Source organism: Pyrus communis, chromosome 13 (genome assembly GCF_963583255.1).
Source record: "Pyrus communis chromosome 13, drPyrComm1.1, whole genome shotgun sequence".
Lineage (NCBI taxonomy): Eukaryota > Viridiplantae > Streptophyta > Magnoliopsida > Rosales > Rosaceae > Pyrus > Pyrus communis.
Genome location: NC_084815.1, coordinates 13,167,776 through 13,193,922, shown reverse-complemented (window position 1 = coordinate 13,193,922; position 26,147 = coordinate 13,167,776). Strand labels below are relative to the sequence as shown.

Sequence of the window (26,147 nt, the reverse complement as noted above, 5' to 3'; positions counted from 1 at the left end):
AAAAGAAAATAAGATTTTTTTTAATTATTAAAATCGAGAGAGTTCCTTACATTCTTGTCAATTGAAATAAATTGATTTTTTAACAGTTTATCCAAGGGCAATGGATGGGAAATTTCCCTCATGCTAAATTTTGGGTGGGCCATTCTTTGAATAGAAAATAGTGATGTCGGTTTTATTCAACGGCGTAACTGACACTATTATGAACTGGTGTCATTAAAACCAACACAGAGAGTTTCAATGAGGGATTTGAGGGGAAATTACAGAGAGATAAATAGAAAGGGAGGGATTGGGGGATTTGAGGGACTGTTACAGAGAGAGAAAGAGTGAGGGAGGGATGGGGGGGGTTAATTTTTGGGGTTCTTCTAGATTTGTTCCGTAAAACCTCTTGGGTGCAATTCAATTCCCCCCCCCCTTTTCCCCTGAACGAAAAATTCGAACCCCACAACTCAAAAAAACTCATTCATATGTCACCCTTCCTTGACTTGCCGTTCTACTCATCTCCCGGTTGTTCTCTCTCTCCGTTCAATTCGATTTCGGTGAGTTCTTCGTTGTCCTCATGATTTTCCAGTGGGATTGAAATTTGGGACCTTGTGGTACTCTCTCTCCCTCTTTCTTTCTCTCTCTCTCTCCTATATGTATGAATTGAGTTCTGAAGTGCGTGTGCAGGTGAGCGCGTTCTCTAACCAAGCTTTCAAGGGGAACCTATCAACGGTTTTCTTGCTAGGGGATTATAGAGACTAGAATAGGTGAGAACTATATCTACTTGAGCAATCATTCCTTTTAGAATAGTCTCAAAAATTCATCTTATATCAATAATGTCTAAACTTTACGAATTCACACGTAGAAATGGAGCAGATATCATGCCTTGACAATTTGGAAGATGACACGCAAAATTTAGCACATGGGAACGGGTAAAATTTGAAGACCTCAAAAAGGGGTAAAATTTGCTTTTGAACTCTTATGAATATATATTGGTGGATAATTATTAGTTTTGTTTATTTTTATTTATTAAAAAACTGAAATTGTCGTTTTTATATATTTTTTTAATTACTAACATATTTTCTATTGGTTATGAACGACAAAATGTGTCTTTATCCAACGGGAAGAAAGTGTTAGCTTTGTTTATTTTTATTTATTAATGGTTAGTGGTGTTTGTGTCCATGTCAGAAAGAGCACAAGAATGAGGACAAAATATTGAGATTAAAAAGAAAGGGAGAGAGAAACGTGTGGGGAAGGGAGGGATGAGTGGGGTTGGGATGGGGTGGATGATGAAGGTCTCCGGCAAAGAGTCGGGCAGTGGGGGAGGCATGGGAGAAAAAGGGTGTGAGAGGCAATTTGAAGACTGGGAATACAAGGAGTCGGTTTAATTTTATTTTTTTTAATTAATTGTATTTAGTTATAAGAATACAAGTGTCAACAAGTTATTAGTGGGGAACATCACCTATAATGCTAAGGTGTGTGTTCTAGTCACATGGAAAAATTTCGCCACAGTGTCATTTCCAACTCCCTGGCTGCCTTTATTTGGCATGCCACTTTCGCACCCTAAGTTACCAAGATCCATAAAATCATAGATTCATATTCTATATGTGGTGAGCTTGTTTCGTTAGGTTCTCTATTTGAATTAGAAATCAATTATTATGCAAACTTTGAATTTGGTGTTATCTGGGAAATGAGTTTGGTGTTATTTGATAAAAAAAGAAAGGGCATGGAAAGTAATTTGTTAGGATTCAATGGCAAATCTCAGTATTTGCAACTAAGGCAGGGTGGGGGATGGTTTCTTTTCTTTTTTCTTTTTCAAAATTTTCTATTTTGTTGTTAATAGAAAAAAAGTAATGAAATGGCTTTTTTGCCCCTGCTTATGCACAAGATTTTGATGAAAATTTTGATTTGGACTATGATTGATAACAAACTTCATCACATTTTTATTATTAACAATTTTTTTATTTATTATTTATTATTTTTTTAACACATGGGCTGATTTGAAGAAGGATTTCACCACATGGACTCCAGAACAAATTTGGCTCAAAAACTAAACATTTTTTTGATACAATAATGCTCTACTCCAAGAGATGATGTACTAGGTTATGCCACATAAAGGGTCAAATCACTAACTAGGTATCAAACATGACACAATTACAATACGTTCTTTGCCTTATGTGAAACAAACTTGTAATAACACACCACTAGACCGTAGTAAAAAAAATAGGGTATATTATCAATTTCCCCCCTAAACTTGTGACCATTGACCAATTTCCCCCCTAAACTTTAATTTTGGCCAATTTCCCCCCTCAACTCTCATAATTAGTCAATTCCCCCCCTAAACTTTAATTTGGCCAATTTCCCCCCTCAACTCTCAAAATTAGTCAATTTGCACCCTATTGTTAATTTTTTTTTTTTTAAATTTTCCATCTATTCTTTTCTTAATTTTCAATCTTTCTAATAGCTTCCAACAAAGTACTAAAATTAACATAAACTCACCTGCATAATATAGGGTAAAATGTACAAAAACATAATACAGTTAGTATGTGACATGGGTTGATTATAAGAAAAAGTTATGAATCGGGTTTAAAGCATGTAGAAGAAGAAATAATAACAAAAAGAAATAATAATCCTAAACTCATGGATCAAACCTATTTCAATAAAATGGGTTATTCTTAATAAGGAGTCGAAAATTATGAAGAGACTAGCCATTTTTTTACTAAAGCTCGATTCTCCGCAATTTACTTGAACTTAGCTTTCACTTTTACAAAGAAAATTGTATTCACATACAAAAATTTACACATCAATCCTTTTTGTTATCAATGTTGTATAGTCAAAAATCAAATAAAATTACTCCATATTGATTTATTATGACTAATAATACTATCTATGATAAATTGTAAAATTTTAAATTTTAATCTATTTGTAATAGGATAAAGATATAGGAACATGATTAACATACATCTTATTTAGTTTCTTACACACACTTGTTTCATTATGATCAAATTAAAAATTTAACAGTAGGGTGCAAATTGACTAATTATAAGAGTTGAGGGGGGAAATTGGCTAAATTAAAGTTGAGGGGGGAAATTGACTAATCATGAGAGTTCAGGGGGGAAATTGGCCAAAATTAAAGTTGAGGGGGAAAATTGGCTAATGGTCACAAGTTCAGGGGGGAAATTGATAATATACCCAAAAAAATAAGCATGAGAGAATAAGGAAGAGCGGAGCAATGGGCCATACTAACCCCAGAAGAAATCCGGCAGTAGTCTCGGGCCGAAAAAGGCAACAAAATACGCCGGCCCAGTCTTAGTGGCAATTTCGTGGTTTTTGGTGAGGCAGTAGGGTTATTTATTAAGAAGGCTGGTATACATAGCCGCGTCGTAAGCAAATCTGCTTCTAGGGTTTCCGGTCCTTTAACAACCAGCAGCAGCAGGAGGCAGCAGCCATGGTTCTCAAGTATGTCTTCCCTCTCTCTCTCTCTCTCTCTCTCTCTCTCTCTCTCTCTCTCTCTTTCTCTCTCTCATCGAGATCTGATATTGAAATGGTTTCATTTGCCGTTGTTAATTTTTTCCTCACGCAATCACCGATTGAGAATCCTCTTTGTTGTTGTTGATGTTGAATTTGGATGCTTATTATTTATTTTCCCATTTAGATTTTGGATTCTAATTTTGCAATAAGCTGTTTACATGCTCCGATTTGTGCGTGATGTTGATGAAGTGAATGCCATTTCATGGTTCACATAGGTTACATGTAGCACTAAATCCAGTGAGTTTTCAACTTGTTGGTGTTTTGGTATTAAGTTTTTGAAATCTGGATCGCGGAATGTGGTAATTATATTTTCCAATCTCGGGGAAATGTATGGGTTATTTGTTATTGGAATGTGTTGTGTGGTGTTTGTATGGGTAAGTTTGTTGTTGATCAGCGTTTGTAAGCAGAGGTATGTACTTGTTGTATTTTCTATCAATGATGTTTCTTTGAGTGTTCGGTGATAATCAAATGTGCTAGTTGTGTGGAAATTTAATGGGAGGTAGATGAATGTGAATGGTTTGGGTTTTTAGGCTTGGTGGTTTCCTTCTCCATTTCTTGGCCTTACTTTTGTGGTTCTGTTTGTTAGGCTTAAGCATGTTGATTTACCACTTCTGGCCATTAATATTCCTATTGTGGCTTATAAAATCAATTGTTTTTGTCTTGTCAGGACGGAACTATGCCGTTTCAGCGGCGACAAGATATACCCAGGAAGAGGTATCAGATTTATTCGTTCTGATTCTCAGGTAAGCATTCCTTAAACCTGAGGTTATTTTACTTTGTATCAGATTATATATTGAAAGTGATAATGCTAGGGAGATCAAATTTTTAAACAAAATTTTGTAAACCAAATGACGTGGTTGTTGATGATTGGATTATCACTCAAGTGTTGTTAACATGCTTATTTCCTATTGGTGACACATCATTTGGTTTAAAAATTTATCTACCTAGCATTACCCTATTTAAAGTATCATTCGAAAAATATTGTTTTTGTCTCTATTTTTATAAGCTGTGGTGGTCTTTCAGGTGTTCCTTTTTGCCAACTCCAAATGCAAAAGGTACTTCCACAACAAGCTGAAGCCATCAAAGCTTACCTGGACAGCCATGTACAGGAAGCAACACAAAAAGGTAGACTTGCGTTTTTCGTATGATATATAAAATCTTAATTTCCAGTACTCCATTCCAAACATGCAGGTGGATCAAATAATGTCTTGATTAGTTACATTAGATATTTAAAGCCTATAAATTTCTGGGAAATTGATTGGTTTTGATCAACTGTTTTCATCATACATTAGTTATATTGCCTTGTAATCCGTTTCATCATACATCTATTTTTTAATCAATCTTTGAAGATAAAATTTAGCCTGTTAAAACTTGTCTGGTAGTGGCCAATCTTTTGTATGAAGTAGCTAGCTGCCTTGCAGTCTGTTGTGTTTATATCGTGTTATTACGGATGATATCTTGGCATAATTAGGATATTGCTCAAGAAGCTGTGAAGAAGAGGAGACGTGCCACCAAGAAGCCTTACTCAAGGTCTATTGTCGGTGCTACCCTGGAGGTTATCCAGAAGAGAAGAACTGAGAAGCCAGAGGTTCGTGATGCTGCACGTGAAGCTGCACTTCGGTTTGTGTTCTTGTCTATACTTGTAGCCTTGATTCACTCTTGTTTGGCTTCAATGTTTTTATGTCAACCTTTTGTGATCCATCCTGTGATTAAATGTCTGGATGTGTTCTGTAGTGAAATTAAGGAAAGAATCAAGAAGACCAAGGATGAAAAGAAGGCCAAGAAGGCAGAAGTAACGAAATCTCAGAAGTCTCAAGGCAAGGGCAACATTCCCAAGGGAGGTGCACCCAAGGGACCAAAGCTTGGCGGTGGTGGTGGGAAGCGTTAAGCCGCCGTTCTGTTGTCTACTTGTTGCAGAGTAGAGTAATAGATAGGACGTGTTTGTTTAATTTGAAGATTTTGTAAGGATTGATCGGTCATGCTTGATGGTCTGGTCGTAATTTTCTTTCGTCTATCCTATATCTGTCACTTTGATATTGCCAAGTACCGAATAGTTAATTCAGTTTGCTGTGGACTTGAAAGTTTCTGCTGGAGCTGCAATGGCCTGTTTCTCTGTTCATTAAGATTTGGACCGAGGTTTCACTCTTACCATGCCTAGGAGGCTTGATGAGTGAGCTTTTCGGTACCAATCATTGTTCTTGTGTCCATATAACCCTCTGAAACGCAGCAGAAATCCGCTTAGAAAGATGTCTCAGAGAAAGTAGATTATATTCAACCACTCTGTTACCATCATGTAGATTAACACATCCTTCTGGGGATTTGTTTCCGACTTATTCTGCATATTCTTTTGTCAGTCTTCCTTCCCAAAAGATGATGTTATTCCCACAATCCCTAGTTTTCACTTTTTAAACTATTTTAATGAAGAATTGAGGCTTGGACACGCTTTGAGGAGTTTAAATCTTGTCAAATTTTATACGTTATAGAACATCTTCAATGGATTATTTCGGATTAGATTAGCTTCAAGACTAAGTTGGAATGACTTAAGAATAGACTAAGTTGAAATGACACGAAGTGTTTGGTGGAGTATTGAACTAGGAAGCAAAATAATTAAAAAACTCTTAATACTGTTGTAGCCAATTTATCTGACAAGGAGAGAAAGGAGAAAATATGAGATGTTACGATGGTGTGTTATTCTTCTACGGAATGCCTTTATTTATAATAGCAAAGAGGAGAAGAATCATTATCCTTCAAGGAAATACAATCCTCATAGGGAAAGAATACATAGTAATCAAATCTATGTAGGATTTACAAAATCACACTTTAATATAATATCTAATTAATATATTAAGAATTTGATCTCTATAACATTATTCTTATTATTAATCTACCTTTTCTTTTTTCTAGAAAACTCTTCACACACTCTCTCGAGACACCTATTATTTTCTTCCTTTTTTCTCTCACCCCTAGCTCTTCTTCTCCCATTTAAGCTAGACATTCCTGCAAAATGCATAATACAAAATCCTCAATCTTGTTGATTCCAAGAAAATTTTGAATATTTCAGAAGAAAAATATTTAAAATTTGGATGTGATTTTCCCGTCTTGATTTTCTTATTCATAGCATTGTTTCTGATCTCATCGTAGTGATTTTGACAGCACGACTTCCTCTTTGCTTGTATCGCTGCAGCGAGGCTCTTCCGACTAATCCACGAACGAAAATGATCGGGTTGGGAAATTTCCAAGGTTCTTGGCCTTGAAGATGCAGGTCTGTCTTCTACTTGTTAGACGGCCATGAAGACGATGCGAAGCAGATCAGACAAGTCTAATGCCAAGCAAAGCAGACGGGCTTAACAGTCGATGCATTTTGGGGGTTCTTGCTAAGACCTCCTAGTGAGAGATTTCGTCGAGAGAAATCCTGTTTATTCCATTAAACTTAATCATGTATGTAACAAACACGTGCATACTCTAATATGTAATCCAGTCTACTCCAATGAAAGTTAGCAAAGCCAGTCAAACACATCCTTTGAGAGTTCACAAAAAGTATCCAGTGTCCTTTGTTAACCTTGTAGCACTTTTATGTTACCCTAAAATTTTGTCAATCCAACCTAGTTGTTAACCAACGCTTTAAATTTTATTTTTTCATCTTAAAATAATTCTAGAGTCTAATTGGTACATGTTTAATAGGAGGATGATACAGAGAATGGGTTCACCAGCAGGGTGGCGCCTTAGTCAAATTATACAATGCCTTGTCTAGGTTTATCTCGATAAACCCTAAAGCCCATTGGGCAACCAGTACCGTAAAGTGTACCACATTCCTTACACTACTAGGGAGAAAATGAAGCTAAATACAATATGAAGGAATAGAGTGCCCTATTGTATGTACTTCATCAGCCACAAAGTTAACATCCCGATAAACATGAACAAAGCTAATACACTCAAAATTCTGAAATAATTTATGGATGTCCCCAAGCAACAAGCCGGTTTTCCAAGGGACATCATTAATCCAATCAATTTAAGCGTTTTAGCAGCTTTATCAAATTAGAGAGGTAAAAAATAAACAATCATTTGCAAAATTAAGATTAAAAATTCTTAATCCCTACTTAGGAGTTAGTAAACCTTAGAACTGCTCTCTTAAAGTCCTTATTTTGAGGACAGGTGAGGTACCTTTTTTGATAAGAAAAACTAAAGAAAAGAGTTTGAAAACTTTGAGTTTTAACGATAATGGCAAAATAAAGGGTAAAGTGAATAGTACTAGGATTGACTTTTTAGTGTAAAAATGTGGTTTTTCGTTAAACTGAATAATACCGGGAGCTCTTCGTTAAAGTTCCCCTTTTTATAAGCCTCAATGTTGATCTTATGATAGATTAAGCTATCAACTTAAATAATCTCTACTACACCGAAACGTAATAACTCGCATGAAACCTTCTATCTTCTTTCCCTAGTGTCTCTCTCTCGTCCATATCCCTTTCCTCTCTCCATCTCTCTCTCTCTCTCTCTCTCTCTCTCTCTCTCTCTCTCTCTCTCTCTCTCTCGATCGTTCACTCCTTTCTCTCCTCTTGAGTTTTTTTTCCTCGTTCTTTTCATGTATGAAAAAGGGAGAAGAACCTGTTTCAAAATTTTCACCGTCGTTCAAAAATTTATATAAAAAAAGGATTCGCGTGTTCAAGAAGAAAGGGATCCCAATTTTTTGAACCAAACAATCTCAAATTTTTTGGTGTTTTGTTACTAACTGGGTTTGAATATTATTGATAAAGATTGGATGTGTAAAGTTATTCGAGTTTTATGCAACTGGGTTTGCTAGGTTTAGATATTCGATGAGGAGACTAGGTTTTGCAGTTGGAAGGGATTCGACATGATATGAAACCTTCTTCACTCTTCTTATTTTTTGTTTGTTTTATCAATTAGTATTTTGTTTCCGTGTAACAGGGATTATTTAAGTTTATAACTTAACCTACTGTGGTCCCTGAAACTTCTTGATCTTTTGCGTGATGTTTGGGGAGTGGGGCAACGACACTTCGCATAAGAGTTCAGATCAACAGTTATCACAAGGTCAGAACGGGTGCTACCTCAATTAATGGTTCCTGAAAACTATAGACGATGTCATCAAGGGCTTTCACACGCTCTGGAGGTCATAAGTTGTGAAACCTCGTCCCAAATTTAACTGTATTTTAATATTGTCGGACTTATGAAATTACCTTTTTACCCTTGAGTTGATTTTGTTTGACCGTCTCGTTGAAATGCATAGTCTTAATTTAGTTAATTTATTTTTATTGAATTTAACGCCATGAATGCGTAGGCGCAAATAGATTTGGGTTCGGATTTATAACAAAGATTCTACGTTCGAACGTCGAACCTTTTCAGATATTTTGTGGTTCGTTTAGTACGTTCTTAAACTGTGAACCAAGGGGACCCACAAGGAGATTTTTGTCCCCTATCCACAAGGAGATTTTTGTCCCATATCCACAAGGAGATGTTTGTCCCCTATCCCCTACCCAATCCGGATCTCCCTCGAGTGCCCTCTCTCTCAGTTCACACTCTCTCTCCTTCTCGCATATCTCCCTCTCTCTGTGCTCTCCCTTCTCCAACGACCCACACACACACCAACCTTGTGAGACCCCGAAATTTTAAAGTGCTTAGAAAGTGTTGTTATGAATTTTGGAGTGTTTTCGAATTTTACGATTTATAGTTCATTTTAAATGGATGATAATCTTACTTAAGTTCAAAGATTATTTTGAGGTATGAAAGTGGACATCATTACAAGTTTGTAACATCTTTCGCATTATTTTTCGGAGCTTGAATGAATTTTTAAGGTGATTTACATGTTGGACCAATAAGTAAGGGACACATGGCAGCCACAAGTGATGGAATTAGCCACGTGTAGATCAATTTGACAGCCACCTTCCGCAAGAGAACCTAGTAGCTTATTCTTGGTTATATATTGATAAGCTCCACCATGCTGCTAATTTATAAGAATTATCAAGAAGCCTTGTTGTCAACTTTGCATGGCATGCTGATGACTAAGCTATAGACCATTTCAATACGTGTTGCATGCATGGAATAAGTTTCTCCCAAACCTACACGCAGGACTTGTTGAAGAACTAGATAGGTCCATTGGTTTTATCCTTGCCGTCACACCATCCAATCGAATTACATTGGTAGCCGCCTTTTCCCCTATAAATAGGGACTTCATTCCTTTGGTTTTGGTTACCAACTGGTGCACGGGTTGGACCATGTGGTGAGATACATGGTCACATGCAAGCATGCATGTTAAGCCTTTGCAGAGAAGAAAATTTCTATTAATCTTTTGAAATTCCTAACTTTCAATCTTGGTTTCCGATTGAGGAACGGGTTTTGCTTCCATGTTCAGTGAATCGAACTCAATGTTCGAAGGTAAATTTTGAGGAATTATTATTTAGGTTTGAATAATTTATTTAGATTGGGCTTATGACTAATTAGGTTTAAATCTTCGATTCAAGCTTGTTCTTGCACGATTTGAGGGTTTTGAAGCCTATTTGATGATTGGACAGCGATTCCTGAGACATTAAGGCAAAGATTTACATATGGTCAGATTTTTGGTATCTTGTCCAAGTTTCATATGGATGAGATTTAGAGAAATTTGATGTTTCAAATTTGGTCTTTAAAGGACGTTTTTATGGAATAAGTGAGTTGTACTATTGATGGATATGTTTCGGCTTGAAAGATTTGTTGAGTTTATGGGAAAACAAACCTCAAACCTGCTGGTTTCATACCAGGGATTGAACTGCGAAAATAGTTGTTGTTATGGTAATAAAGTTTAGTCATTATATATGGACATATAGTGACATATTGTAATTGTTGAACTAGGGACTCCAATTACTCGTGGTGCTTGCGTTTAACCGAGGTATTGGTGAGGAATATTGCTTGCCTGGCTTGGAGACCAGGTAGAGGGATCTTCACTTACCCTAGTTATGGAATTTTGTGCATGTATGTATATGTAAATATACCAATGCCTGTGAAAGCTGCATATATTTGTTGTGATAGAACCATGAGTAAAAATGGTTTTGCTTTATATCATGATATGCTTGATTGTTTTATTCTACAAATTAAAGTGATGACTTGAGAGTGAATGGGGCATAGCGACCGCCTTGGGTTTCGATCCCCTAAACCTCCGAAGGGGCTACTACGTAAGGATTAGTATCGCTACCTTTCTAGGAAACGTACTAGGATATCTAAGGGTAGAGCATTAAAGGACACTCCAGCTATACCTTACCATAAGTATGTTTGTTCGGAGTTGGTCCAGGTAAGGGGGTAGTTGGTCATTGGACCGGTTATCAGGCATGTAGCAATTTATTGGGATATCTGTTTTCCTTTAAATGGAAATTGTGTGAGCATACAATCTATTTTCAAAACTAAACAAAGCTTTTGTTGTACATCAATCATTTTCCTATTGTATATAAAGTGTCATATACTATTTTCAAACCTAGCTGGGGTGGATTCCTTGAGTGGGAGCGATGAATGTTTGTGATGCTCACCCCCACTTTATTACAAGACCGTTGCACCTACAAATAGACGTTCTGGACTAAAGTTGGGACAAGTGCAGTTTGTTACTTGTCAACTTCTCGGTCGTTCATTGCCTCATTGTCTTGAAGGGATTTTTGTAGCCAAACTCAACGTTTTGTACTTTCCAAATCGTACCTAAGAGTTAGTTTTATTGTAAATTGTAAACTTCGTCCTTAATGACAAAAAGAAATTATCCGAATTCAGTTGCCCTTTTATTCTTCGTTTTACCAAAATGATTTCCGCTTCCGTATTGCTTAAAAATATATTATTTTATTCCCTTCAAATAGCCTTACGTTCTATTAGGAATGTAGTACTATAGTGTTGGATTTTAACACTATATTATTTCGTTACTAATAGAGCGTGGCACTGTTACGTGCCCGTTTTTGGGGCGTGACAAACCTTCGAACCCAAGACTCAGACACCAACCCTCGAACCCAGGACCAAGAGGGTAGTACCATGAAACCTGGTCTAAGAGCTTAGAGAAACCGATGAGTCCTGACGGCTTCGAGACGATTTCCGGCCAACTCTAGCCATGGCAAGGGACCATGAAGGTACAATCTCATTCCTCTCATCTCTATCTTCATTTTGGTAGGTAAATCGTAGATTGTGGTAAAAGATTGGCGTTGATCGGAGCTTGGGAAGCTTCGGTCTTTTTCACCTTCGAAACCAACCAGAAAATCGGGTTGACCCAACCTAACCCAGACCCAACTGAGAGCTGGCCCAGGCCCAACCTTGTAGCCATGTCCTTGTGAACCCATACCCTTGGGCTGTGCTGACTAAGGCCTTCAACCCAATGAACCTAAGCCCAAGCTCAGGACCCAGGCCACGCGTGAATGGCGCGTGGGCCTATGCGTAGGCGCGCGTGAAGGGCCATCTGCACTGGCACATGGAGCACACGTGCCTTCACCGGAGGCATCGTGCTCCGCCTCCCACGACGCGTGTTGTGGTGCGTGAGGGCACGTGCAATAGCGCATGGGGGTACTCGAGGTCCCCCCCTTATGTTTTCGATATCTTGAATTCATTTATGACGTCTGTTTTCCGAAATTCAATTGTTATGGTAGAGTTTTATTAATTGGACCCTTTATGGGCTTAGGTGCGATTATTAGCGGCGTTTTCGTCCCTCCTATTTTGCACAGCTCTACGACGACGGAGTATCTGTGAGTGTACCCCTTCTAAAATGCATATTTGACTATTAGAAATGCATACATGAAAAACATGATTTAATGGTTATGTTTTATGAAACGTTAGATATCATGCTTTACTGAGAATATTTTGGAATACCATACTTTATCGATTTTTACGTTTATTGTAGTCTGTATGATGGATGACTCATGCTATGAAGATGATTTAAGATATGATGTTTGAGCTATTGAGCTTCGTTGATATATATATACACACACACTTATATTTTGGAAAGATAATATTCAATGTTTTTGTGCTTATCTAGTGGTCATTGTTCTGCCTATAGGCGATGATACTTATATTGGCTTCGGCCGGGTGTTGGCAGATGGCTATGGCTGGAAGATATTTATATTGGCTTCGGTCGGAAGATACTCACATATGACACCACTATTAAGCACATTATATGATATATGTTTTATGAAGGTTTTATGACATGCTAGGGTTTTTGGAAAACCTATTACATATTATATTATTAAGTTTTCATAAAACTTTGAGGGTTAATATGTTGATGAGTAATTGTTTCAGTATTAATTATATATCAACTTGGTCCACTCATATTTTGTTTTACGCTCCCTCAGGACATAGGAACGAGGCATACGATCCGAGCTATGAGGCATTCCCCTACCAGTGATATCGTGATATCGTGCCATCCTCTTTGCTTTTGACATAACTTGTTATAGCACTTTTTGTTACACCTTCCACTTGTATTCTAAATTAGATGTATGCTTTGAACATGTCATGCATTATCACTATCATTTTATTTACGGCTGAATATTATTATATTATTTTGGTAAGGTTGGTATATGAATATTACGTTTTGTAGTTCGAGCAAAATTTATATGCCTGTTTCCCATGTTCTCGGCATATGCATTCATTAAATGGCTTGTGTTACCCTCGGGTGTCGGTCAGAACGTGGCCATCCCGCTGTCCTCCGGACATCGGGATTGGGGCTTGTCAGATTGGTATCAAAGCATACTTAGGACTTCATTCTTCCATTTGGTAAACATAAGCTTTCTTGTGACCATAATCTTTCATCTTTCTCATTCTTGTTTGCCTCTTATCAGAATTATAGATCTTACTGGTGGGAATGTACCTTGGTGACCTCGTTCTGATTTAATGGGAGGAATTTAGTAGTTTACCTCTGTGCTACGAAGTGCTTTTCCTGGTAGTAACAAGCCGAGTCATACTTATATGGAGATTGCTCGTGTAGTTGAAGCTTGTGAGGAGGCTGAGGATTGGTTAGACACCTTAGAGAGTATGAAATGCCCAACGTCTGAATGGGCGATATTGCTGGTTAATTCCTTTAGGGGAACACGAGATATTGGTGGAACTCAATGACGAGCTCTTGCCTACGTAATTCTTTGATGACTTAGGCTACATTCAGGAGACTTTTCAGCGCACGCTTTTTGAGCCCGGTTATTAGTTGAGGAAGAGACAGGAGTTCCTAGAGTTTTACCAGGGTAATATCAGTATTACAGAGTTTGATAGCACTTTTCAGCGCTTGTCAAGACACCATGAGGGAAGCTATGCGAACCTTTGAGAGATGATAATAAAGCTACAGATTGCTATGAACCAGGACATTTGTGAGCTTCTGGCACTACAGAGGTATGCCTCCTATGAGAAGATAATTAAGGCGGTTTTGAGGGTCGAATAGACGAGGTGCAGCAGACTAAACCAGAATCAGCGGGGTCGCAGATTCCAATCTCGGAGTATGAGGAAGCCTTCTACTTTTTCAAGTTCTTTCGGCCCTAGACACTCTCAGTCGTTCAAACGACAAGGGTCAGGGTTCAGGATCATCCAGTGAGGGCTCAGGCAGTGAATTGGTGAGGTGATCTTTTAGCCACTTTAGTCCAGCATTGGCGACTTGTACGTGTTGTGGTATGCGTCATCGGGGAGTTTGCTTTGCGAATACTGTCACATGTTAGGTGTGGTGGCACTAGGCACTATGTCTATGATTACTTTTTAGTGCCACCATCAGAGAATTATGCTTCTGGTTCAAGTTACGGTAGGAGTAATAATCCGAGTACTTCGAATTATGGTAGAGGTAACTATTCGACTACTTAAAGTTATGGTGGGAGTAGCAATCCAAGTACTCAGGTTTTTGCTCAGAAGCAGCCACAGTTTTCTGGAGCAGCTTCAGGCAGTCGTGCTCAACAGAACCAAGCAAGCCGCAACAGCCAAGGTGATAGGACTCAAGGGGGTAGTGGCAGTGGTTCAGGATGTCGGGCCTATGAGCATATCAATGTCATGGCTCAGCAAGAGGCAGAGCAGGACCCTAGAGTTATTACTGGTACATTACTTGTTTGTGGTAATTTGGCTCGTGTTCTGATTGATTCGGGTGCTACCTATTCTTTTATATCTCCATAATTTACACAGGTTCTTAACCCGCAACCTACCTAGCTCGATTTTGATATGTTCATACAATTGCCACCTGGAGATCTATTCTTTGCATATTGGGAGTTTAGAGATTGCCCAGTTATTGTTGAAGGGAAACTTATGGAAACCTATTTGATTCCTTTCAACCTTGTGGAGTTCGATGTCATTTTGGGAATGGATTGGCTATCTAAGCACAATGCTTATGTCGGATAGAAACTAGTGACATTTGATTGGCCTGGACAACCAGCGATCACGTTTCAAGGTGAGCGACAAATCATTCAGAATAGTGTTATTTTTGCCATCTGGACGACGAAGTTACTACAGAAGGGTTGTGTGGGATTCTTAGCTCTTGTGGTCATGCGGGGTGAACCTTCTTTATGTGCTGGAGATGTGCCAATGGTGAATGAATTCATCGATGTATTTCTTGAGGATTTACCACGGTTACCATCTACAAGAGAAATCGAATTTAGTATTGATTTACTTCTAGGTACCATCCCTATTTCCTTAGCACCATACCGAATGACACCAGCTGAGTTAAGAGAATTGAAGATTCAACTCCATCAGCTTGTGGATAAAGGTTATATCCAACCCAACATGTCTCCCTAGGTTGCATCGACTGCTGGCAACTGAAAAGGGTGGCAGTTAAGAACCATTATCCCCTACCTTGGTGATGCGAGATTTATACGCACACAAATTAAACCCTCTTTTTGTCGATTTGTAGTATAAGTATAAGTAAGGATCGTTCTGGACCGGGGATTAGGAGGGATTGTTAATCACTTGGATTTGACTCAAAAACTTAAAAACACAGTTTAAAACACTAAACTAGACTCAAAGAATACAAAACTAAATGCTTAAAACACTAAAACAAACCAAAAGATTCAAACAAGTTCAAAAGACTCAAAACTCTTAAAAACACAAACTAAATTGATTTCTAACTAATTTGACATTAAAGTAAAGGGGGATTTAGGTTTTGACAAAATTAAACTAAATGAACAAATTGCAATTAAAACAGAATGTAAATATGAATGTGATGGATTTGAATGGATGATGGAATAGCCAAGGGGTTCTTCTCCACACATGTTACACTTGCATACAATATTGATTCTCAGTTGGTCTTTCGATAAATTATGAAACTCAACACCCCGGGTTAATTAGGTCCGCTTAAATTAACCGTCAAGTTCTCCTGAAGTTAATGAATTGGATGGTTTAGCGCAACGCAATTCACCACATTCTCCAAAAGTCCTTTACGTGAAAAGCACAATAAAGATACAATCAAGGATCATTAAGTATCATGAAAACTATAAGTGTTGACGAGGCATTCGTTACTATGGAATACGCATGAAACTTATGCCAAGAATTTATTTAACGCGATTGTTTATAAGCAACCTCCACTACTTGTGAATATAAGTTCATAACGATTAGGTGAAACTCACTTATATTCTAGCGTCATATTCATGAATGAAAATTAAGCGTGCACTCTCAATAAACATACATAAATAGGTTATCAATCAAATAGTTAAACAAATTGAATCCACAACTTATGAAATGCAATTAGAAGTAATCAAATCAAAATGCAAGCATAAACATATATTTCGAATCACCCCCTAGCTAAGGGGGGGTTTAGTTCCTCATACAAAACAAAGAGAATTAAAATTAAACATTGAAATCAAAGAAACACCTAAACATTCCAACAACTCAAACTTGAATTGTATGAACGTTTAGGCCCTCTTCTCTTCCTCTTTATTGTAGCATAAGGTCTAAGGATAGTTGGTTTGGGGGAATGGAAGTGTGGAATGGAGTGAGGAGTGATGGAAATGGAAAGATGGTTTTTGGATTACAAGGGAACTCACGGCAAAGAGAAGGAATGGAAGTGTTTGTGGTGTGTTGTGTATGAAATGAGATGTGTATGAATGATGGGAATGCAAGGGCTTTTATAGGAGAATGAAGGTATAAATGGCTGTTTGTTTAAGCATGCAAGTGGCTAATTAATGATGGACAAACAGCTAGGGAAGCATGTGAAAGCTGGAATTGCATGTGAAGGTGTGTGTGTGTGTGCTGGAAATGCAAAGAATGCCCACGGCAAGGATGTTTTCTTGTTGAAAATCTGGATGCATGATGGGCCAACGCTTGCTTGCTCGGTCCCGCCAAGTGGAATCGTTGATGGCAGAGGTGGAAAGTCTTAAGCAGGAAATCAAACAGCTTAAGTACGAGAATAGAAGTTTGCATGTGCTTGCAAATAACTATTCGGCGGGCATGAAGAGGAAGCTTGATGAGCTGCAAGAATCTGAGGGTCGAATTCACAATGACCGCCAAAGGCTTGCGTCTTATCTCCAGAGGCACCTTTTTCCTGGGTCATCCAGCGTTTGGCCAAGTATTGAGGCCTGGAATGCTCTAGCTCCGATGCCTTCCGCTCCGATGCCTTCCGCTTCTATGCCTCCTGCTTCTATGCCTTCTGCTCCTATGCCTTCCGCTTCTATTCCTTCTGCTTCGACGCCTCGTAGTGGGGCTTCACGTAAACATCCTCTGTGAAGGCTCCATCTTTCTCCATGTTTAGTATCTTTTTTTTTTTTATTTTTATTTTTATTTTTATTTTATTTATTAACATAAATAAAATCAAACGGCATGGAATTGGTCCTTGAATGGAAGGTGATACTTGAAGTGAACCGGCATTGGTTTGAATTCTAGTGTAGGTGCCTGATTAAAAAAAAATAGCAAGTTAGTATAAAATCTAATGGAATTTGGAAAAAAAAACTTACTTGTTTTGTCCGACAAGAACTCAATGACAAACACCACTCCTTTGAAAGTTTCAGGGATATTGGACTTGGCCAGATTGCAAGTGATGGTTATGACTTGTCCAATGTCATCAAATTTAACTTCTTTGGATTTTGTGGTTTCAAGAACGTCCTCTTTGATGAATTCATGACATTCCCTACTTGTCACCTTTGGAAGGGCTTCCAAGATGTCTTTTTCACCTTCTTCTTCCTTGGAAGTCATGAATCTTGGAACGGGGTTAAAAATAATGAAATTTGGAACAACCATACTTGTATTAGATGGCATAGGAGCAATAGATGCCTCCGGTAAAAGTGTTTCCACCCTTGCCGTGGGTTGGGTGTATTCCTCTTCCTTGTGATTTGATTTTGATGGTTGAGGGTCCGTTCCAACCTCCTTGTCACTTCTCAACATGATTTCCTTGGCAGTTTCAAATTCTCCCTTCGGATTTGCAATGGTTGAACTAGGGAGTTCGCCTTGGTCTCGAAACTGTCCTACGAACTCCGCGATCTGCCCAATTTGCTTTTCCAAATGGTCCAACCCTTGTGGTGGCTGCATAGGCATTGAATAGAACTCCTCATATGGCTGCCAATATCCTTCTTGTTGAGCCTCATTGTCTTGATTTTGTGAGCCCTGCACCAAACAAATTAATTCATTAAGCTTTTGATTATAATCTATTGACGAACTTGAGTTTGGTTGGGCATATTGAATATGAGGTTGTGGTGGCTGCCAATATCCTCCTTGTTGAGCATTTTGAGGTTCCCACCACATAGAGTTTGAATGATCACTCCAATCCGAATTGTAAGTATTGGAAAACACGTTATTCCTTGATTGAAGATTAAATATATCAACTCCTTGCATTTGGGACCTTTCCATGAGTTGTGACAAAAGAGAAGCATTATCAAGTGCCATCTAGTACTTGAATTCAACAAACAAAACACAAATAAAAAAAACTAAATCTAAAATACATAACAAAAACAAACAATCCAAGGGATTAGCAAATTTTCTAATCCCCGGCAACGGCGCCAAAATTTGATGCGAGATTTATACGCACAAAAATTAAACCCTCTTTTTGTCAATTGTAGTATAGGTGCAAGTAGGGATCGTTCTGGACCGGGGATTAGGAGGGATTGTTAATCACTTGGATTTGACTCGAAAACGTAAAATAAAGTTTAAAACACTAAACTAGACTCAAAGAATACAAAACTAAATGCTTAAAACACTAAAACAAACCAAAAGATTCAAACAAGTTCAAAAGACTCAAAACTCTTAAAAACACAAACTAAATTGATTTCTAACTAATTTGACATTAAAGTAAAGGGGGATTTAGATTTTAACGAAATTAAACTAAATGAACAAATTGCAAATTAAAGCAGAATGTAAATATGAATGTGATGGAATTGAATGGATGAATGCTAGCTAAGGGGTTCATCTCCACACATGTTACACTTGCATACTAAAATGATTTCCAATTGCATTTCAATAAACCATGAATTCTCAACACCCCAAGTTAACCGTGATGCACTAATTAACCTTCAAATCTTCTAATGTTATTGAATTGGATGGGTTAGCGCATACAACAATTCAAAACATTCCCCACAAGTCCCCTACATGATTGCATAATAGAGATACAAGCAAGAATCATTACGCTCTATGAAAATTATAAGTGTTGACGAGGCATTCGTTACTATGGAATACGCATGAAACTTATGCCAAGAATTTATTTAACGCGATTGTTTATAAGCAACCTCCACTACTTGTGAATATAAGTTCATAACGATTAGGTGAAACTCACTTATATTCTAGCGTCATATTCATGAATGAAAATTAAGCGTGCACTCTCAATAAACATACATAAATAGGTTATCAATCAAATAGTTAAACAAATTGAATCCACAACTTATGAAATGCAATTAGAAGTAATCAAATCAAAATGCAAGCATAAACATATATTTCGAATCACCGCCTAGCTAAGGGGGGGGGTTTAGTTCCTCATACAAAACAAAGAGAATTAAAGTTAAACATTGAAATCAAAGAAACACCTAAACATTCCAACAACTCAAACTTGAATTGTATGAACGTTTAGGCCCTCTTCTCTTCCTCTTTATTGTAGCATAAGGTCTAAGGATAGTTGGTTTGGGGGAATGGAAGTGTGGAATGGAGTGAGGAGTGATGGAAATGGAAAGATGGTTTTTGGATTACAAGGGAACTCACGGCAAAGAGAAGGAATGGAAGTGTTTGTGGTGTGTTGTGTATGAAATGAGATGTGTATGAATGATGGGAATGCAAGGGCTTTTATAGGAGAATGAAGGTATAAATGGCTGTTTGTTTAAGCATGCAAGTGGCTAATTAATGATGGACAAACAGCTAGGGAAGCATGTGAAAGCTGGAATTGCATGTGAAGGTGTGTGTGTGTGCTGGAAATGCAAAGAATGCCCACGGCAAGGATGTTTTCTTGTTGAAAATCTGGATGCATGATGAAGATTTAATAAATAATGCATGTAGGTGGCTGCAATGATTAAGAGAAGTTGCTGAAAATCTAAGGGAAAGCTGGAAAGGCATGTGAAGATGCTGGAAATGCAAAGAATGCCCACGGCAAGGATGTTTTGGTGTTGTGTAAATGCATGTGAATGCATGACATTTGAAGTGATTGTTGTTGAAAATGAATGTGAAGGCATGTGAGTGGCATCTAGGAATGATTAAAGGGGTGTTGCTAGGTTGGAAATGCATGTGAATGCATAGAGGAAATCTGAAAATGGTCATAAGGAATGCACGGCAAAGGAAGTGTGAGTTGGTGTGTGAATGCATGTGTTGAATTGTGGTGCAATGATGAATGTGCATGTGGGTGATTTGAATGAATGCAAAGTGAATGAATAATGAAATGGGAAAGCATGACCAAGGTGGAAATGCATGTGAAATGTTGGAAAGGGATTGGGAATGCACGGCTTTGGGGAAAGAATGAGTGGATGTGCAAATGTGTTTTAATTAATGAAAGTGTTTGGAGAATGAATGCAATGATGAAGAGTGAATAAAGAATGCATGTAGGGTTAGCTAGGTTGGCTTTGTTTGGGTGCATGTGTGTTAATGGTGGTTTTGCATGTGAATTGATGGATTGTTTTTGATGGAATGGATGGTTCTTTGCATGGCTATAAGGGAGAGAATAAGAGAGAATGGGCTAGGCCCTTTGTTTTATGTCCAAAGTGAATACAAGGCCTTCAAATTCGTCCATCCTCTTGGCTCCATGGATAAGCTATCCAATCCATGCCCAAAAATGCTCCAAATGGCCTCAAAATGCACTTTCTTGCTCCCTAGGCCCTTAGAACCTGAAAACACACAAAAGAAGCATAAAGGACTAAAATAACGAGAGAAACATAATGTAAATGCACGAGAACAAGCCATTTAAGTCGCATGAATATGCTCCTATCACTTGGATTGATAATCTGTTTGACTTGAGGGGTGTTCAGCAGTTCTTTAAGATAGATCTTCGTTCAGGTTATCACAAACTACTGATCTGGAATGAAGATGTATTGAAGATTGCATTTCGTACTAGGTATGGACATTATGAGTTCCGTGTCATGCCTTTTGGGTTAACCAATACACCTGTAACTTTCATAGATTTGATGAATAGAGTTTTCAAACCATATCTTAATCGATTTGTGATTGTGTTCATTGATGACATCATGATCAACTCCAAGAGTAATACTGAGCACATGAAACATTTGAAGTTGGTGTTGGAGTGGTTGAGGAAACATCAACTGTATGCGAAGTTTAGTAAATGTCAGTTTTGGCTAGACCAGATCAGCTACCTCGGGAATGTGGTTCATGCTGAGGGAATTAGCGTGGACCCTCAGAAGATTTCTGCAGTGTCTATGTGGGAACAACTGAGGAATGTTACTAAAGTACGGAGTTTTGTGGGACTAGCTAGCTATTACCGACGTTTTGTGTATGATTTCTCTACAATCGCCCTTTTTCTTACTAAGTTGACCTGAAAGGGGGTCAAATTCGAATAAGATAAGAATTGTGAACGAAGTTTTCAGGAGCTTAAACACCATTTTACTCATGCTCCAGTCCTCGCTCTTTCGGACGATGGCAGTGAATTTGAGATCTACAGTGATGCATCCTTTTTGGGATTAGCTTGTGTTCTAAACTTCTAATGCAGCATGGGAAAGTCATTGCCTATGGTTCTAGGCAGCTCAAAACTCATGAGAAAAACTACCCCACTCATGATCTGGAACTCGGAGTAGTAGTCTTTGCTCTAAAAATCTGGCGCCATTATTTGTACGGCAAATAGTGCTGTATCTTTACAGATCATAAGAGTTTGAAGTATGTCTTCACCTAGAAGGAGTTAAATTTGAGGCAGAGAAGGTGGATGGAACTCATTAGTGACTACAATTGTACTATTGAGTATCATCCTGATCACGCAAACGTCGTAGTAGACGCACTTAGTCGGAAATCCTATGGACAGCTTGCCTCCCTTCGAGCTATACACGTGTTGCTACTGTTTTCTCTACCAGAAACCGACATTGCCGTGACACCAGATTCACAAGGAGCATTGTTGACGCACTTCTAGGCCTATGTTGGTGGATTTGTTTTGGGAAGCTCAGGAGCTCGACCAACAATGTGTAGACTTAAAGGAACAGGTGTGGAATGGTTCTAGGTAAAATTTGAAAATCCGGAGAGGTGGAGCCTTAGTGATGGGAAATAAGCTATTTGTGCATAAGGACAATGAAGTGGTGAAGAAGGAAATTCTTGATGAAGCCCATATTTCGGCGTATGCCATTCATCTGGGTAGTACTAAATTGTATCACACTATCCATTTGTTCTACTACTAGTATGGGATGAAACGGGATGTAGCAGAGTATGTGAAGAGATGTATTATTTACTAGCAGGTGAAGGCAGACAGACAGAAACCTGAGGGGCTAATGCAGAATCTCCCTATACTAGCGTGGAAATGAGAATACATCACCATGGATTTCATGTATATTTGTTGAGCACGCAATTGAGGATTGATGGCATTTGGGTGATTGTGGATTGGCTCACCAAGACTATTCATTTCTTACCTGTTCGACAGACTTACACATTGGAGAAGTTGGCACAGTTGTTCATCGATAATATTGTTAAACTACATGGTGTACCCATCACCATTGTTTCAGACAAAGATCCAAGATTCACCTCCAGATTTTGGAGAACATTCATTGACGCCATGAATACTCAACTGTTGTACAACACTGCCTACCATCCATAGACCGATGGTCAATCTGCGAGGACTATTCAGACTTTGGAAGACATTTTGAGAGTGTCTATCCTCCAGTGGAAGGGTAGTTAGGATAACTATTTGCTATTCATCAAGTTTGCCTACAAAACAGTTACCACTCCAGTATTGGCATGATGCCATTTGAGGCACTATATGGGAAGGCATTCCGGACACCGTTGTGTTAGACTGAGGTCGGTGAATGAGTGTTAGTGGGGCCAGAAATGGTCGACACCACTAATACTAACATCCAATTGATAAAGAGGAACCTGAATGCTGCACAAGATCGACAGAAAAGTATTGCAGACTGATATTCCAGGGATCCTGAGTATAAGATTGGTGACTTTGTCTTTTTGAAGTTTCCGCCATGGAAGGGTGTGGTTCGATTTGGTAAGCGAGGGAAGTTGAGACCTCGATATGTTGGTCCCTATCGGATTATGAAGAGAATTAGTGCGGTTGCTTATAGATTGGAGCTACCACTAGAGTTGTTGCAGATACACGATGTATTTCATGTTTCCATGCTTCGGAAGTATGTATTGGATCCCTCTCACATTATTTAGCCGGAACCTTTATAAGTGAGTCAGGACCCAAGTTATGTTGAGGAACATGTGGTGATCATCAATCAACATGATAAAACTCGGAGGAACAAAGTCATTTTGTTAGTAAAGGTAATGTGGAGGAAACATGTAGTCGAAGAAGCCACTTGGGAAATGAAGGACCTGATGAGGAGTCAGTATCCGTACCTATTTATTTGAGATTGTTATTTTGGGGATGAAATTCTTTTAATAGGGTAGATTGTGAAACCCTGTCCCGAATTTAAGTGTATTTTCATATTGTTAGACTTATGAAATTACCTTTTTACCCTTGAGTTGACTTTGTTTGACTGTCTCGTCAAAACGCATAGTCTGAATTTAGTTAATTTATTCTTATCGAATTTAACACCATGAAAAGCACAAACGGATTTAGATTCCAATTTATAACGAAGATTCTACATTCGAACGTCGAACATTTTCGCATATTTTGTGGTCCATTTAGTACGTTCTTAAATTGTGAACCTAGGGACCTATAAGGAGATTTTTGACCCCTATCCCCTACCTAATCTGGATCCCCTTTTTGGATTTCCTCCTAACTCTCATTCTTTCTTTAGCTACCATGTGCTAACTCCACCAACTTTTTTTTTCCTCTCCTTCTTTCTTCTCTCCCTCAAGTGCCCTCTCTCTCAATTCACACTCTCTCCATCTCGCAGATCTCTCTCTCTTTGTGCTCTCCCCTCTCCGATGATCCACACACAAACCAACCTTCGAACCTAAGACTCAGACACCAATCCTCGAACCCAGGACCAAGAGGGTAGCACCATGGAACCCGGTGCAAGAGCTTAGAGAACCCGGCAAGTCCTGACAGCTTTGATCTAATTTTTGGCCAACTCTAACCACAACGAGGGAACACAAAGGTATGATCTTATTCCTCTCATCTCTATCTTCATTTTGGTAGGTAAATTGTAGATTGTGGTAGAAGATCATCGTTGATTAGAGCTTGGGAAGCCCCGGTCTTCTTTCCCGTCGAAACTAACTAGAAAACCGGGTCGACCCGACCTGGTAACCCTAAACCCAGACCCAACTGAGAACCGGCCCAGGCCCAACCTTGTAGCCTGGTCCTTATGAACCCAGGCTCTTGGGCTGTGCTAACTTGGGTCTTCGACCCAATGACCTTAGGCCTAAGCCCAGGACCCCAGGCCCAAGCGCAAACCTAGTTATAGCCCATAACCCAGGCTGTGCGTGAGTGGTGTGTGGGCTTGCACTTGGGCGCGTGTGAAGGGCCGCATATGCTGGCGCGTGGATCACATGTGCCTCCACCAGAGGCACCATGCTCTACCGTCGACGGCGGCGTTGACGACGGTATCGGCGACTTTTTTGGCCAACTTTCTGGTTAGCTATCTCGGCTCGTAGCAATCGGGGCCGCCACCTTGTGGTAGCGCGTGGGGGTACCTGAGGTCCCCCTTATATTTTTCAACGTCCTAAATCCATTTATGATGTCCATTTTCCAAAATTCAATCGTTATGGTAGATTTTTATTAGTTGGACCCTTTATGTGCTTAGGTGAGATTATTAGCGATGTTGCTGTCCCTCTTATTTCGCACGGCTCTACGACGACGGAGTATCTGTGAATGGACCCTTTCTAAAATGCATATTTTACTATTATAAATGCATAAATGGAAAGCATGATTTAATGGTTACGTTTTATGAAACGTTTATGAGTAAATTATATTTACGCTTTATGAGATATCATGCTTTATTGAGAATATTTTGGAATACCATACTTTATCGATTTTTATGTTCTTTGTAGTATATGTGATGGATGACTATATGATATGAAGATGATTTAAGATATGATGTTTCAGCTCCGTTGAGATATATATACTTATATTCTGGAAAGATTATATTCAATGTTGTTGTGCTTATCTAGTGGTCATTGTTCTGCCTATGAGCGATGATACTTATATTAGCTTCAACCGAGCGTTGGTAGATGGCTACGGCCGGAAGATATTTATATTGGCTTCGCCCGGAAGATACTTACATATGACACCACTATTAAGCACAATGTATGATATATGTTTTATGAAGGTTTTATGACATGCAAGGGCTTTCGGAAAACCTATTACATATTATATTGAGTTTTCATAAAAATTTGGGGGTTAGTATGTTGATGAATAACTATTTCAGTATTACTTATATATCAACTTGGTCCACTCAATTTTTATTTTGCCCCCCCTCAGGGCATAGGAATGAGGCATACAATCTGAGCTATGAGGCATTCCCCTACCAGTGATATCGTGCCATCCTCTCTGCTTTTGACATCACTTGTAATAACACTTTCTGTCACACAATCTGCTTGTATTCTGAATTAGATGTATGCTCTGAACATGTCATGCATTATCACTGTCATTTTATTTACGGCTAAATATTATTATATTATTTTGGTAAGGTTGTATATGCACACCACATTTTGTAGTTCAAGCAAAATTTTTATGCATGTTTCACATGTTTTCGGCATATGCATTCATTAAATCGCTTACGTCACCCTCGGGTGTCGGCTAGCACGTGGCCATCCCGTTGTCCCCCGGACATCAGGATAGGGCCATGTCATAAGTTTTACCTGATTCTTCATTCGTGAGGCCCTTTGGAGCTTGTTGATTGAAGCATAAATCTGCAACACTCTCCAAGAATGATCCATGGTGAGGACGTCTTCACTGTCAGAAGCATTGTTGCGTTATGGGGTAATAAAGGTGCAAAGACGTTGCTTTCAAATAATCATAGTTGCAGTAGAGGAAATTGGGCGGGACGAATATGAGTTAACTCTCAATGAAAGCAATAAGTGTTGGAACCAAATTCACGCTCCGCTGTTAAAGGTGGAGATGCACAAACTTGAGTAACCTGTATAAGAACAAACAATCGCATGTAGCCAATGACCAGGGATGATGGGTGCCTGCCAAAGGCTCTCCAACAGTAAGTTAGTAAACAAATATG

At 38.7% G+C, this 26,147-nt stretch overlaps 1 protein-coding gene across 1 annotated transcript; it reads left to right on the top strand.

Moving 5' to 3' along the window:
* The first annotated feature begins 3,354 nt into the window (after positions 1 to 3,354).
* Positions 3,355 to 5,584, top strand: LOC137713240 (large ribosomal subunit protein eL24). The gene is made up of 5 exons (XM_068452524.1): positions 3,355 to 3,438; positions 4,178 to 4,253; positions 4,534 to 4,635; positions 4,982 to 5,130; positions 5,245 to 5,584. The coding sequence occupies exons 1-5, from the start codon at positions 3,428 to 3,430 to the stop codon at positions 5,396 to 5,398; spliced, it is 492 nt and encodes a 163-aa protein (XP_068308625.1). The 5' UTR covers positions 3,355 to 3,427; the 3' UTR covers positions 5,399 to 5,584.
* The last annotated feature ends 20,563 nt before the right edge of the window (positions 5,585 to 26,147 follow it).